General features: G+C 34.8%; 1 protein-coding gene across 4 annotated transcripts; it reads right to left on the minus strand.

The window, feature by feature from the left end:
* Positions 1-2,067: 2,067 nt before the first annotated feature.
* LOC116295648 (QRFP-like peptide receptor) lies at positions 2,068-15,259 on the minus strand. Of its 4 annotated transcripts, XM_031703530.2 has the most exons (3): positions 15,048-15,259; positions 14,622-14,769; positions 2,068-4,703 (listed from the first exon to the last, which is right to left on the minus strand). In XM_031703530.2, exon 3 carries the CDS (start codon positions 4,561-4,563, stop codon positions 3,073-3,075), a length of 1,491 nt encoding a protein of 496 aa, XP_031559390.2. In that variant the 5' UTR covers positions 4,564-4,703; positions 14,622-14,769; positions 15,048-15,259; the 3' UTR covers positions 2,068-3,072. The 4 variants fall into 4 exon arrangements, with proteins under 4 accessions (XP_031559390.2, XP_088883881.1, XP_088883882.1 ...); XM_089027755.1 differs by lacking the exons at positions 14,622-14,769; positions 15,048-15,259 and adding an exon at positions 11,391-11,504; XM_089027756.1 differs by lacking the exons at positions 14,622-14,769; positions 15,048-15,259 and adding an exon at positions 6,405-6,469.
* Between the last annotated feature and the right edge of the window lie 716 nt (positions 15,260-15,975).

Consider the following 15,975-nt stretch of genomic DNA (forward strand, 5'->3'; position numbering starts at 1 on the left):
ATAATGCAATAAAGCAATAACCAAAAATAATGAATAATCGGGAGCTAAACGATACCCTGCAAAACAAAAACGCTAAGCCAGAATACAATAATGCTTGCTTCGCCAAGAAAGACCCCGTTGTTGTCGTTCAACAGCAAATATTATTTTTCTTGTTTTGATGTTTTGATATAAGACGGTGATATCTGCCATCTTTCAAATATCTAAGATGTAATATTAATTTTCAAGTGCTTGTTTGCTCACGTTAAAGTTAAGACCCTTGTTTTGTTTTTTAGCCAGCCGAGAAGTGTTTATCACATTTTCTTTTTCTTTTCTTGTTTGTTTGCGGTTTTTGAAGCACTCTTACACGCTTACGATGTTGGTTTTAAAGAACGACTTATTATTGTTGTTGTTCTTCTCCTCTTCATCGTTCTCGTTCTTCTCCTTCTCGTACTCCTTTTCCTTTTTTCAACTCCTTTTTTTGTTTGTTTGCGGTTTTTGAAGCACTTTTACACGCTTACGATGTTGGTTTTAAAGAACGACTTATTATTGTTGTTGTTCTTCTCCTCTTCATCGTTCTCGTTCTTCTTCTTCTCCTTCTCCTATTCCTTTTCCTTTTTTCATCTCCTTTTCTTGTTTGTTTGCGGTTTTTAAAGCACTTTTACACGCTTACGATGTTGGTTTTAAAGAATGACTTATTATTGTTGTTGTTCTTATCCTCTTCCTCGTTCTCGTTATTCTCCTCCTTTTCCTTTTTTTATCTCCTTTTCTTGTTTGTTTGCGGTTCCCGAAGCACTCTTATTAAACTCATTAATAATTCATGAGGGAAACACAACGGAAATCACGACCGTGAAGAGTGTTGTAAATCAGATACAGAATCCTGTTCATTTGCATAAACTTTAAGATGGATTTTCTTGGCCAGATTCATTTTTATCTTGAAAATTTTAGCCAAACACAAAGGAACTAACCTAGACGTTTGACAACTAATCTACATTATTCGTGTCCGTGTTGTATCCAATATACAAACTCTCGGCTACGCCTTACAACACGGCCACTCATACTGTATATATTAGGCCCCGTCCACAAGTATCTGGAAATTTTTGTATCCGCAAATTATTTTTTGCGGATACGAAAATGTTTGCGTCCACACGCAGCGTATTCGAATCGTTTTCACCGTCCACACGTATCCGTTTTCGTAAAATTTGCGGATACGGACACAAAAATTTGCGGACACTTGTGGACGCAACCCGTATCTGTAAAAAATAATTTGCGGATACAAAAATTTCCGGATACGTGTGGACGGGGCCTAAATCAGATACAGAATCCTGTTCATTTGCATAAACTTTAAGATGGATTTTCTTGGCCAGATTCACTTTTATCTTGAAAATTTTAGTTAAACACAAAGGAACTAACCTAGACGGCTACGCCTCGAGTTTGTATATTGGATACAACACGGCCAATCATACTGTATATATTACTTACACGCTTACGATGTTGGTTTTAAAGAATTACTTTATTTTTATTTTATCTTTATTTATTTTTCCTTATCCTATTCCTCATTCTCGTTCTTCTCCTTCTCCTTTTCCTTTTTTCATCTCCTCCTCTCTCCCCTTTACAATTGATAAACTCCTACATTCTTTCGTAGAAAAAAATATTTTTCTAAAACCACGCACACATTGTGTTGAAATGACAATATTGACTTGAAATTGAAAAATCCAACTTGTTATTTTTCAATTTAAAACACTTAATTTTCTCCACTTCTAGCACATTTGCTAATGTTTTTGAAGGCGGACGCAAACGTCAACATTAAACTTATAAGTCGCTCATTCTTATCCCACAAACGTCACAACGCCCACCAAAAATGTTCAGTTTATCTCCGTGTTTCATGTGATTACGAAAAACAAAAACTTCCCAGCGATTATCTTATTGAAGAGAATCTGTGTCATTTGTCATGTTAATCCGATACAGCTTATCAAAGTATATTTCAGTGAAAATTATTATTCGAACTGTAACTCTATGAATTGGTAGTGAACGATTCAAAGAGAGAAAGGAAAGGAAAGGCGCTTATTCGGCAGAAGAAGGTCTTAAAACTTTGCTTTGTGATTTTTATTCTTTATTTCTTTATATCGGCTTTGCAACCTTCCTTTTTCAAAATATGATCTATTCTACAAGGTATTTAATTTATTTTAGCATATTATAATGTATCTTCTATCCATCCCAGCTTTTATCTTAGAAGAACGTAAAATGAGACATCTTATTAGTTTTTTCATAAAACCGTTTACTAACTTTTATTATCACACTTTAATCTTAGACTTTATGAAGTAAATTACTGTATGTCTCGAGTATAGGTCAGTAGCAACAGCTCTGTAAATAGAGGTCAATGATGTTCAAAAACGATGAAGAATTTCGTGTCATTGGCAATGAAAACAGCTGCCATATTGAACTTCGTTGAATTTTGTAAACACTAACTTCAATATTAAAATTGAAGGTGTTTTTCTCGAGTATCACTCGATATAACGCTTGAAAATAGTTGTTTTGGTTTTTACAAGGTACTTATTTGTTAAAAATGGTAAAAAAGCTAAGCGTTTCAAGTAACGCAGTCAATCTTTACGCTTTCTCACCCTCTCGACAAAGGTGTATACAATTTAAATGGCTTTCAGGTTTTTGCACCTGCTTCCTTGGTCGTGTAGACAAGGGGATTCACTAGTTTTGATTAGTATGCTTTTAGGTCATAATAGAATATTTCTCATGTGCCTTTTGATTCAAAAAACTCAAAAAATAAAGACGAGCAATTGAATTTCTTCGAATTATCATTTTAATGATTTCCTATTGCCTACCCACCTGACATAATTTTTCAAATTTCCTTGAAGCAAAATGTGAGATATTATTTATTATTTTTACTTTCGAAAACGATATTTTATTCGCAAATTAAAAACCCTATTGAGTATTTATAAACTGAATTTTTTTTTATAAGTTATAAATTCCCTTTTACCCTTAAAACAAAAACCATTTTGAGAAACATTGCTCGGGCAATAATTTCAACTTTTCCCCAAAATTTTTATCAACTTAGCTTACAAATTTTTACTGCTATATGACTTAGGTCTCTGAATATTCAAATCCTTTGTTGTCTTTACTTTCATCTTCATTTTGATGAAAGCTCTCCTCTATGGGATCAAGCCCATTCGTAGAGGTCGAATGTAGTCTATAGCTAGTAATGCTGTTTCCTCTGCTTCGACTGTGTCTGCGATTGGTGATATCGTCGTTCTCATCATTATGATCGGAAGACGCGGCATCCGGTAGGTCCATAATCTCAGGCCCAAAGCTCACCTTTCTTTTCGCGGTATAATTTTGCTTTTCTGGGACACTTGGTTTTCTATTTCTCTCATTAGCGATATTGACTTCGCTGTTATCGATAGTCAGACATCTAGGTTGTCTATCGTCCTGCACATCGGTAACCAAATCGAAACCATTAATAACGGAGTTTTTCCTAAATTCAAATGAAGTCGACTCACTTGCACGTCTGGAGACATAACTTTCGCTACATTTTCTATCTCTTGTTTGTTGTGTATTCCTTAAGCTTACTACGCTTTGAGTACGCCTTCGTTCCTCAGCTTCGTACTTACAGTTGCATCGAATGGCGTGTTTAAAAGCTGTTCTAAAATTTCTATTCAAAGCAGCGTAAACGATGGGATTTATAACGCTGTTTAATAGCCCAAGGAAGTTTCCTACAAACACAAAGACGTCCGGTGCCTCGTAGTTCTTCGACGGAGGGAAGATATTCAGAAGTTTATTGATAATATAAAGCAGCCAAGAAAGAGCGAATAAAAGTACAACTGAGAACAGCATCTTGATGATTTTCTTTTTTTCGTTGTTGAGTTTTGCCTTTCCTTGCATCGTCTGGGCTCCTGGTGGCTCGCGTTTGTAAAGTCTGCACCCAATGACTAAATACAAGACAGAGATCTGTAAGAGGAATAGGAAATAGCAGGATATTCGATACATTTGATAGCGATGTAATTCCTGTTTAGTGTCCCACGTCTCGACACACATAAATGCGTCTTGTCCCTCGTATTTCATCGGTACAACGTCATGATGAAGCAAGGAAGCAAAAAGAAGAATCGGAGACACAAACCAAATAGCAGCCACTAAAAGTTTCGCTCTCTTTATAGTCATAATGGTCTTCATTGGAAAGCAAATCGAGACGAATCGATCATAAGAGATGGCTAATAGACTCAAAGCCGATGCCATCACAGACGTATGCACCAAGTATGAACTTATCTTGCACACAGCGCTACCAAAGTGCCATACGGGCCAAGTTAACACGTTGTAAACGTAAAAAACAGGCATGCATATAGCGGTTATGAGTAAATCTGCACAAGCCAAGCTGGCTATGAAAAAGTTCGTACTTGAGTGTAAGCCACGATTGCAGACAACGACAATGACTACAAGAAGATTTCCCCAACTTCCAACTGTTATGGAGATGATATTTGCAAGGCTTAATGCTATAGCGAGTCCTACAGAATTTCCTGGCGAGTCACTCTTCGTAGAATTGCTAATCCATGTTGAATTGGAATCTGTTAAATTTGCCATCTTCCTTGAAAAAATGTTTTTAGACTTTCGGCTCCATAAAACTCTTCATATGCATCTTTCCTCAACGATTTCGGCTTTATTTATGGCCAAGGAAATCCTGTTGGTTCACTTCAAACTCCTCAGCGATATTTATCCAAAACCTTCAGCAAAAAAAAAAAAAAACAACAGAAAATTGATTCAATTACTAAATTTGCGTGGTTCAACGTCTAATAAGAATAAAACAATAGAATATCAAGGGTTTCAAGTATAAAAGTGGAAATTATAAGATTGATATCCAACGTCGTTGGCGTTAAAACATAAAATTACTGATTACTGCCGGCCTCGGAATTTTTTTTAAGAGCTTACATCAATAATTTTGAATCGTATTTTCTTAATTATACCTCGGTTAACTTCAATAAAGATCGCTTCGATTCTCAGACAAATTTCAGACGTGCGCGTCTCTATTTAAACATTCTAAATCAATATCACAAAATTAATGAAATGTATCTCCAACACGTCGTCATAGCAACTGAAGTTTTTTTTCTTTTTTTCCTCCTTTTTTCTCTTTCTTTCTTTCTTTCTTTCTTTTTTTCTTTTGTGTGTGTGTGTGTGTGTATGTCGTGGTTGTTGTTGTTTCGTATTTTGTTGTTTTTAAATCAGGTGTGGATTTGGTCTCGAGTTACGTGCGAGCAATTTTTGATGGAAACCTTTCGCTTTATAGTATTTTACGATCGTTTTAGTACCCTAGTGCCATACGTCTCCATAGGAATTGAAAGTGAAAGTTTTTTTTTTTTTTTTTTTTTTGCACAAAGTATTTTAACAGCAACGCCGTGGATTTGATCTCAAGACACCTGCGAAACCTTAGTATTTAACGATCATTTTAGTAAATCGCCGAAAGAAAATGTAATGAATCTTTTGCCATAAGACCATGATTTGCCCGCGGGTTTGCGCAAGAGGCCACTGATCGAACACACGCACAAGGAAGTCGTAAAAACAGCTTTTAAGAAAAATTAATCGAAGTGGTTTTTGTCTAAGAAAGGGTTTTGGAAAAATGACGTCTGCTGTCATACTACGAATCTTAAAATAATCAGCTCTGTCTTTATATCAACACGAATAAATATTGACAAAAACGTTGATTTTCCCCTTTTTAGATTGTATGGAATTACTCCTATTTTAGGTCGTTCTGTTTAAAAACTCAAAGTGATTTTTTGTGTAATTTTCAATATCCCGACGGTCTTTGAATAAGCTTGGAAGCTATCTCAACACAAGACAAAACGAAAAGTTTTCCAAAAGCGGCGTGAAAAAAGACAAATCCTGACTGAAATAAGTACTTTCATCATGATCTATTTGATTTAAGAATACCGGAATCATATAACATTGAAATCGTCAAATTTATGCATAGTACGACTTAAATGATGTCTCTATCATTGGTGGTTCTTAATCTTGCAGGCTGGCCAATTATTTTTTTAAATCGAAAAATTGTACATTTTCTGTAAACTGTAAACATCTTTGACAAATAAAGACATGAATAAGAAATATAACTATCCCCTTGCAACGTGATGTTACAATTTCGTTTATTTTTTTATTTTTCTTCGTGAGTCTTCTCTTCTCTTCTCGTCTCTTCTCTTCTCTTCTCTTCTCTTCTCTTTCTTTTTCTCGCAAAGCCTTTTCTTTTCTCTTGTTCCTTTTCTAAGAGCAACAAATACTACCAGCAAAGCAAGATATCCATGAAACGGAGCACTGATGGGGAAAGGATGAAAACCGGCTTCTGCGTTCTTTAAGACTAACTACTAGGTCAAGAAACGACCGATGTAATGAAAAATATCTTAGCATTTTCTTTACACTTTGAAGACATATCATACTTTGACTAAAAAATCTTCACGGAAGTGAGAACTAGTAATTTCACCTCAAACTGTACGTGATATACGATGAAAACGGTTCCGAGTAGGGAGAAAAATTTATAACGATGCTCTCCCTACTCGGAACCGTTTTCATCGTATTTTACTTAAAACTGTCAGACCGATATGGTTTACTGTACGTGATGTTTGTTCCCTTTAATTCAGTATTTGTATTCCATATTTGCGCCTCATATTGAATGCCTGGTTATCTAGACTCACGTTCTCTTTTAAGTCTTTATTAAACCGGCTTTTAGGGATTATGCTATTGTGCATATTTGTCGGTGATCGGCCAATCCGATTCTATAACAAATGTTTCAAATTGTATACACCGGAATTTCAAAAAACGTTATCAGCAGGGCTAGGCAATATTAGGCGAAAAGTGATAGGAGATAGGTCATTACAAGATCCAAGAATAGCTGGAATGACTTGTGTTTCTGCTTCTTATTCTCGTCAAGAACATCAGTGAACCTTAGTAATCATGAATGAGAAGATATAACTAGCTAAAAACTAGCGTGAGCTGCGTCGGTGTTTCTAATGAAACAGTAATGATGAAAAGGTAAATTATACACCGTGAAAAGATGAAAAAAACTTACTGACGTTTCGGACGCTAGTCCTTCGTCGGAGTAAAAGAGGAAAGTTTTTTCATCTTTTCACGTTGTATGATTTACCTTTTTATCATTAGTGAACCTTAGTGTTGAGACTGATTCGATGTTCTTTGTATAGTATTCAACGAAACCATTTCCATATCGCCGAATGACTATCATTAATTGAAATAGGTGAATACAATCGACACTTTTACTGTCTTTTAACCTGAAAGCATGTAATTATAGCTTGTAAACCTGTCGCGTCTGCCAGCTGACTTTTTTTAGAAAATTCTTTTTTCTGGCAAAAAGAGTAGCTCATTTTCAATTCTATAATTCCTTCTCGAAAAATATTATTGTATAAAATATACAATGATATATGATGTACAATTTTAAACAGACCAAAGAGCTATGACGTACGTATGTATGACGTAAATCTATTGCATAATATTACGTAAGCATGAAGTGAGGAAAAGAGGTGCAATACTTTAAATGAGCCTTCAAACAAAGTCGACTTGACATATACAAACTCGAATATTAGAGTAAGCTAATTTTAGGACAATAGATCATTTGCCAAAATGGCGGCCGAACATTGAAATGAGTTAAATTAAAAAAACAATACGAGCACTGAAAAGAACACCTTTACTTTATTAGCCCCATGAAGAATCATTATCTCAGGTGTTATATAGGCCGAGAAAACTTAGGTTGAAAATTGACAAGAATTTACAGACGTTTCTATGTATACCCCCAGATATACAAACGTCTGTAAATTTATCAATTTTCAACTTGAGTTTTCTCGGCCGATATAACACCTTACATAATGAATCTTCTTGGAGTTACTAAAAATAAGGATGCTTTTTCCAGTGCTGGTGTTGGTTTTTCTCTCAGTTTAATTTTAACTAAACCGAATTCATGGACGCCATTTTGGCAAAGGGTGTCTATATTACAATCTAAACGGTATTCATTCCTTTTTATCATTATTATTTTACATTATTATATTTCAATAAAGATCGATTTTACTACAGTTTTCGATATTCTGCGCGCGACCCGGTACCAATTGCCACTGCAATGAAATTTTGATTTTTATAATCAGTCGGTAACTTTTATATTTATGACCATAAGAGTTTTTATAGGTTGACATGAATTTTATTGTATTCCAAAGAAAATTGTATTTTTAGCAATAGCGCAGCGCACTGATTCTAAAAATAGCTTAAATAGCGGATTCGGACAAACATTGCATTCTGTTTAACCGCTACGAGGATTATACGAACCGATTTTATTATTTTTACTTAAAGTTACAATAATAACCCATGTAAACTAAGATCAATTGCGATCGGCTGTGAAAATTATCTGCTGAAAGTAAACTTTTTTTTTCGCCTTTGCCTTCGTTTTTATGACGTCACGGTTGCGCTGCGCTATTTATTTTGCAAAAAAATGAATATATTTTCCATAATTTATTTGCTTCTCGAAAATTTCATCTAAATTGGGCTCCCTGTGGTGACAATTCTATCATCGATCGAGCTCAACGTCTAAACAATTTCAAAAGTTGACTTATTACGAGAATGTATTAGCCGGGTTTTCAAGAGTTTTCTTCAGTAAACTGTTGTTTGATTTTTATATAATTGTAAATAACGCTTATTTGAAGGCTCATTGATGTTGGTATAGTAAAAGATTTTCTTCAAGAACACTGCATAAATCACATATATGGTTGTATGCGTAGAGTGTTCTGTCGTACTCTGAAAGAATAGTTGCGCTTTTAAATACCTGTCGCAACTTCGTCACAATAGTATTCTTTTTGTATCTTAATTCTAAAAAAAAACATAGCAAAAAATATAACCCATTTCTCTTATATTATATGTGTTGGATTATGACTTTTTTTTTTCACGGTTAAGTAAACCTTCCTATATTAATAGCTGTGCTATATCTCTCTTTTCCTCTTTTACTCCGACGAAGGACTAGCGTCCGAAACGTCAATAAGTTTTTTCATCTTTTCACGATGTAAAATTTACCCTTTTATCATTACTGTTTCATTAGAAACACCGACGCAGCTCACACCAGTTTTTAGCTAGTTATCTCTTCTTATATCTCCCTATATACATCACAGTGGTCAACTATGTAAAGAAATTTACCATCAATCGCTATTATAGTAATAATATAATGGTTCCAGACTGTCCAGTTCAGTTTTGAATGTATTGTATATCGGCTTAACCTTTATTTTATTTTATTTTATATAGATCTTCTCGACTTTTAATATAATTCTGCAGTGTGTTGCTAACCTTGAATCCACGAGTCGTCGCTGCGCTTTTATTACTAACCCTCTTCAAATGTGGTCAGTCTTCTTCTCGCAAGGTTTTTGCGCCAATGAAAAGGATCGATCAGCTAACGTCAACTGTTGGCCGATCCCTTTGAGCCACCCGGCATCTGTTATAATATGCTCTGCGTATTTAATATCCACAATCTATGATAACTCGGTTGTTCTATCAAAACAGCGTAATGATCCAGACAGTTTCGAGTCTAATTTGTGTATTTATTGAATAAGGAATTCGTCGATTTTACTTTAAACTAGGCATGTGTTACCTGGTTTTAGCACTATATACTAATCAAGATCGATATCTCGTGTGTGTTCTTTTATATCGCATGATCTAAATCTATCAGTCTTCTAGAAATGACTAGTTTTTTACTTCGGAGTTTTTTTCTTTTTTTTTTTTTTTTTTTTTTATGCTGACGAGAACGAGAGAGAGAGAGAGAGAGAGGGAGAGAGAGAGAGAGAGAGGAAAAGCTACAAGAGGGAAACGATGGAAGGATGTAAGGAAGTAAGAACTGAAGGACGGAAAAAAGAAAGGAAGGAGAAAAAGGCAGGGAGGAACGAAGAAAGAAAGAAACTGAAAAAAGAGCAAAGAAATAGAAAGCAAGAAAATAAGAAAGAAAGAAAGGAAGGAAGGAAAGAAAGAAAGAAAGAAAGAAAGAAAGAAAGAAAGGAAGGAAGGAAAGAAAGAAAGAAAGAAAAAAAGAAAGAAAGGAAGGAAGGAAAGAAAGGAAAGAAAGAAAGAAAGAAAGACAGACAGAAAGAAAGAAAGAAAGAAGGAAGGAAAGAAAGAAAGAAAGAAAGAAACCATGCATGTTCAGCAATGATTTCAATTCGTTGGCTTATTAATGTAACTTTTAGTATTACTTATTAGAAAACATATTAGGGCTGAATAAAACAATTAGAAAACAAGTAGCATATAAAAAAACTTGATCCTTCTTATTCCCCAAGATTTTTAATCTTTTCCTTGAAATTACCACTGTCTTGATATATACTACCAATATATAACTTGTATTACTGTGCTAATTATGAGCATCAAACCTCGCAACTTTTATTTCGATTCTTTTTTTTCCTTTTTTTTGCTGGAAACTTCCGTCGGCGTTTCTTCGTGTGAGTGATTACATTCTGCCCTTTGAAGAACTTTGTCGTTTTTCGGCCACTTGAAACAAATTTTCCCTGTGGGATACCTTCTTAATTATATATTATAATTTCGCTCTAGATCTAAGAAAAAAATTGCTTCGTTTTTTTTTATGGTTTTAAAAAAGCCCCAATATCGATCCCTGAGGAACACCCTAGATTTGCTATATGTCATATGTCTTTTATCTGTATTAGCTATCTGTTTATCATTCTTATTCAAAGCTTGAGATTTCAATCTCAATAGACAGATAATTTTATATAGCTGTTTAGAAAAGATGGATCGATCAATTTTTGTGAGATATTTGAGTCTCTGGTGGCAACGACGGAAAGGATTTGCGCCGTACACGCGCGTCTGTCTCGTGAACGCGATGCCTGCTCTCTCCCATCCTAGATCCAAGGGGTTTTCTCTGGGTTTTCCAGAATTTCTCCCTCCACTAAACCAAACAAACTTTAGAAATTTCACTTAATTCGACTATTTTAGGGGACAAATGTCTTTGACTTTTGAATTTTCACGGATGTTTTAAAGATTTTACTGCAACTTAATTTTCGGTGCTGTTTTTCGATTTTTTTATTTTTTTATTTTTTCCCAGTTTACTCGCCGACGCAAAGCATTATTTAATAGCTGAGCGACTCAGTTCCATAGGGATGGGTGGAAAATGGTTGGAATGGTTTAAATGTCATAAACTTTGTCCGTATATCTAAGAAGATCAAACCGATAAGCAAGTAAAAGTAAAATAAGATATTAATACCAATGACAGCAAAATAATTAGGTGAAACTAGAGTGAATGACAGAAATCAAACGATTTCTAACACACAAATAAAGTTCAATCAAGATTTTGCACACGGAAAATATAGAAAATTTAAGTAAAAACAATCAAAATGGATTTTTCTAAGTCTGTAAATTATTTCCTAATTATTTTAACTTACCTCGAAATTGAAAATTATTCTAAAACAACTGTAATTTTGGAAAAGTAGGTGAAAAGTAGGATTATTCTGTTCTTGCTGTAGCCATAACTTCGGTTTTTGATGGGATAATTGTCGATTTGTCTAATGAAAAATAATAGCCGGAAAGCAATTTCAATTTTACAGCAATGTTACGGTATCGTGTAATTAGAACATGTTTCCTACGCAGGCGTATTTATTACGATTATATGTTATACTCCAAGCCAATTTTCTTTGAGTGTTATTAAAACTTGTGCTAATACTACTTCCTCTTTAATATAAAACATATTAGGACTTCCTATTTAAACCTTACTTGATCTACTCACACGAATATAATGAGTATGGGTAAACGACGCACGAACACTTATCTATATATATCATGAAGTATAAGTAAATAAAAATAAAATAAAATAACCTCTGGGCTGAACTAAACCATGGCATTGCTAGCTCACGGATTGAACCCTGAAGCAACCTCTGGGCTGATCTAAGTCAGGGCATGGCTAACTCACAAATTGAACCCTGAATTAGAAACAACCTTTGGGTTGATCTAGGTCAGGTCATGGCTAGGCCAACTCGCACTTCGAACCCTGTAACGACCTTTGGGCTGCATGAATATTTCAAGTCAGCGATGACCAACAAATCGAATTGGTATTTTGGTTTTTGCGGAGGGAGGAACTTAACCCATATGGAAGAAAACCCCTCGAATACCCTAACAACCTCTACTCACAGGTAACGCCGAATCTCGGAATCAAACTCAAGACCCCAGAATAGGACTGAAGTGGATGACACTGACCTTTGATGTCGGCTTGGCCTTCCCTCGTCGGAAATATGGTACTTTTGCCGTCGATATCATAACTAATATTTAACTGGCACTCTACAAGTGTAACGTGCGCTCTGATTGGTTGATTGGGTATCAATATAATTGACATATCTATGACGTAAGGATTACTGTTCACCAGATACTCACATTATTGGCTGATTAACAACTTTGAAACCGAAATATATTGCAGCTAATATTCTAGCTTCCGAATTACTGAATTCTCATCAGCTTAAGGTTACAAGATCGGGTTAATTTTGTGGAAATTTTTTAATTTTTTTTAACTGTCTGTGCTGTTGAAGTTGTTCTATAGCCCGGGAAGCAGATCTCTGGCACGGGTGTTCACATCGGAACATATCGGAACATTGGAGAAAAAAACGTGTGCTCGTATGAATTTGTATATATATTTCTTTTTGGTTCAGCTCTAAAAATTAAAAAAATAAACTTTGTCTCTAGCCAGAGGACCAAATTACCAAACGAACAATAGCACAAGATATCACTGACAGCAAAGTAAGTGAAACGATGATGAACGTCCGAAGGCAAACCTTATCTACCTCACAAATAAAGTGTATCAGGATTTTGCACACGGAACATATAGTAAAAGCAAGCCCCCATCATAATGGGATTTCTTTACGAAAAAAACCTGGTTTCCAAGCGGGTATTGAGTATAGAAAAAGAATGAAAAAATAAGCTTTTTTGAAAGTCTTCGGTTTACGGAGAGAGAGAGCAGTTGGACGGACTCAAGTGCAGTCTCGGCATGCAGCTTAAGACATATTGCTGTCGTTGCCGCTGTCAAGGGCTAGACTTGCATGTAGTAAGTAAAGCAGGGCTAAAAAATCACTGCTCCTTGGCAGAAAAATATGGAAGTGAAAGGCGATACGCAAGATCTTACATAATCAGTTGCGATCTTTTTCAACCTTGCAACAAACTGTTCAACTCGAAATGCAAATTTCCGGCCATCAAAACTCACTTAATCTTTACATCAATCTCTGGACATTAGGACCGCGAAAATTTACTAGTAAATAACAATTTGATTTATATTAAATACTTACGACTACTGTAATAGTATTATTAGATTCGGCTTTAGTTTTCTGAGAGAAAAACTTCTGGGGGAAATAGCCAGTCTTGTAGTGTGCGGTTCCGGCGTTCGCTGGTTTTCATTCCTCTTCCCTAAGTAGCTTCAGTACGATTTCTATATTTTTACAGGCAGGTGTAAACAGCCTCGAATATAATTCATTCAATAAAGCTTAGTTTTATTGCTATATTTTGTATATTATTCATTTAAAACTAGAGCTCTCAGCATGTTCAACTGATGTTGACCAGCCGGGAAGGCGATGTCAGGCTTTGACTTCCTACCAAAATAATTACTTCTTTAACTTGAAGTCTTGAATGTAAACATCTTAAGACTGTTTTAAAGTTTTCATGGCAGATTTAGTTGAAAAAACACTTGAAATCCATTTTGTAAAAAAATACACACTATATAAGAAGCAAAAATAATCAATGAAAACAAAAAAAACTTCCAATTAATTTGGTACTAATTTGGCGGCGTTCCAATATTCCAAGATAAAAGAATAGCTTGAATGACTTGTATTTCATATCTTTATTCTTCATATGTTGTTGTTGTTGTTGAGATATTTAGTATTTTTTGTGGTCGACGAAACCATTTTTATTAAAAAAACACCACATTATTCATGTTTGGATGTATGTTCACAATGCCTTTCGGTCGTACAATCACCGATCGCCATCTGCTATTCGCCCCTTCAACCTTTTTCGAAATAGTTGTATTCAAAACTGATTCGGGCAAAGTTTTTCCGTATCCAGGACTACAACTTTAAGACGGTAATTAACCTACCTCTATATATTATACATTAGTTGAAAAAGAAAGAAGAAATCAAGGAAGGCACAAAGATCGAAAGAAACTCAAGTGAGCGAAAAATATATCGAAACCTTGGAGGAAAACTTCAAACGAATTAAAAAATAACTATCTCGATGCCAAGAAACAGGATTATCATTGGGGTTTTCAATTAACTATCGGGCAACCGTCAAAGCGATATAATCTCTTTTCATAGTAATATATATTGCAAAATTAAAATATATAGTCATTTAAATTGAACAATTCTATATATGCTGTTAAAAAGTTTTGCTAATCCCGGAAGTGCAAGGTACAGAACACTGAATTGGTTTCAATCAATAACCAAAGTCTCGGTAGGATTTTTATATTTGAATAATAGCGTTATTTGGGTCCATCAAATAAATAAAAAAATTTGTCATAAAAATAAATGGACTATTAAAAAGAAAAAAAAGTACGAAATGTAACCAATTTGAAACATGAAAACATGTAACAGGGATTTCTCTTTCTTTTCGTAGTATTTAGCTTTACAGAATTCAATCTTTCTAACCTTATTTGAGTTTGTTTCCAAAGCCTTGTTACGGAGTCGTGTCAATGTAATACTTTCCGGAAACCGAAAAGTTAAACACTTGCTGCGATCTTTGCGCTCTAAAAAAATCAGGAATATTTCAAGCCAAGTTAATGATGGGACGTCTTTTCTGAGAAAACAAAAGTAAAAAATATTGAAAGCTGTCTTTCCAAGCAAAAGTATCTTCTTGTATGAAGAAAAAAAACAACAACACACGTACACTGAGCAAAGAGTAAAAAACTGGAAATACACCCCCGATTTGAATATTACAACTTTTGATTTCCAAAGTGTACGTGTTGCTAGGGCCAAAAATAAGGATTTTTCCAGCATATGCAATTGCTTTGTAGTTGAAACTACGCTTTGTAAACCGAAACTCGACACCACTGGCTTCTTGTAAAACATTTTTACCTTTGCAGTACAGACGATAAGCCCCCATTATCACAGCTAAATGGAGAATATTTAGCTTAAGACTTCACTTCGTGAGACGACGCCACCGTTTGCAGCTGTTTCTGACTTGAAAACGAAAGTCAAGGCCTTAAAACTAACTTGCATGGCCTTAACCTTTCTGCTTATTGAAACTAAAATATAATTCCTCATCAAATTAGATAGTTGCCTTAGATTTATTACAGGCTCCAAAAAACTTCCCTCTGCACTCAAAACAAAAACTGAATTAGTCTAAATTGCAAGTGATATTATTGACTATTTAGTTGGGGTATCAACCATCGTGTCAAGTAAATATTCCGGCTTTTCAAAGCGATATGTCTTTATACTACAATGATTTCACTTAGTTAAGCAAATACATTGACTGGATGCAAGACCGAGAAGTCGACATATTCAAGCGAGAATGATGCGTATCAAATGAATTTTTATACTCTGAATTTATTTAGATATCTTTAAGATTTATTTTTTAGGTATATTTTTCTGCTTATTTGGTCTTGATTAAAGATTATAATTATATTTGCTTAGGAAGGGAATTATAGACATAATCCTTTTGGCAATCAGTTTTTCCAACAGTTTTAGTAAAACAAGGCCAGTAATTAGTTCCTTAGCGACAACAGTTGATTTAGTAAAGTATTTTTGCTATAAAGTGTTTTCCCATTAACCGCGCGGGGATACTGAAAGCAGAGAATAAATTTGGTTACAAAAAGCTCCCCCCCCCCCCCCCCCCTAAAAACTATTGAAAGCTGCATCAAACCTGATTGACTGGTTTTCAATTACAAAAAGCTAGAGATGTTCTCTTCGTCTTTTCTGACGAGGTGATATATACCACTGCTTTATTGACTGAGTTTGTTTTTACAGTTACAGTTTATATTTAAAGTTATTTTGCCGGAAAAAC

This window comes from Actinia tenebrosa, unplaced genomic scaffold, assembly GCF_029948245.1.
Source record: "Actinia tenebrosa isolate PJP-AT-01 unplaced genomic scaffold, QUT_ActTen_1.0 PGA_scaffold11__36_contigs__length_13525064, whole genome shotgun sequence".
Taxonomy (NCBI): Eukaryota; Metazoa; Cnidaria; class Anthozoa; order Actiniaria; family Actiniidae; genus Actinia; species Actinia tenebrosa.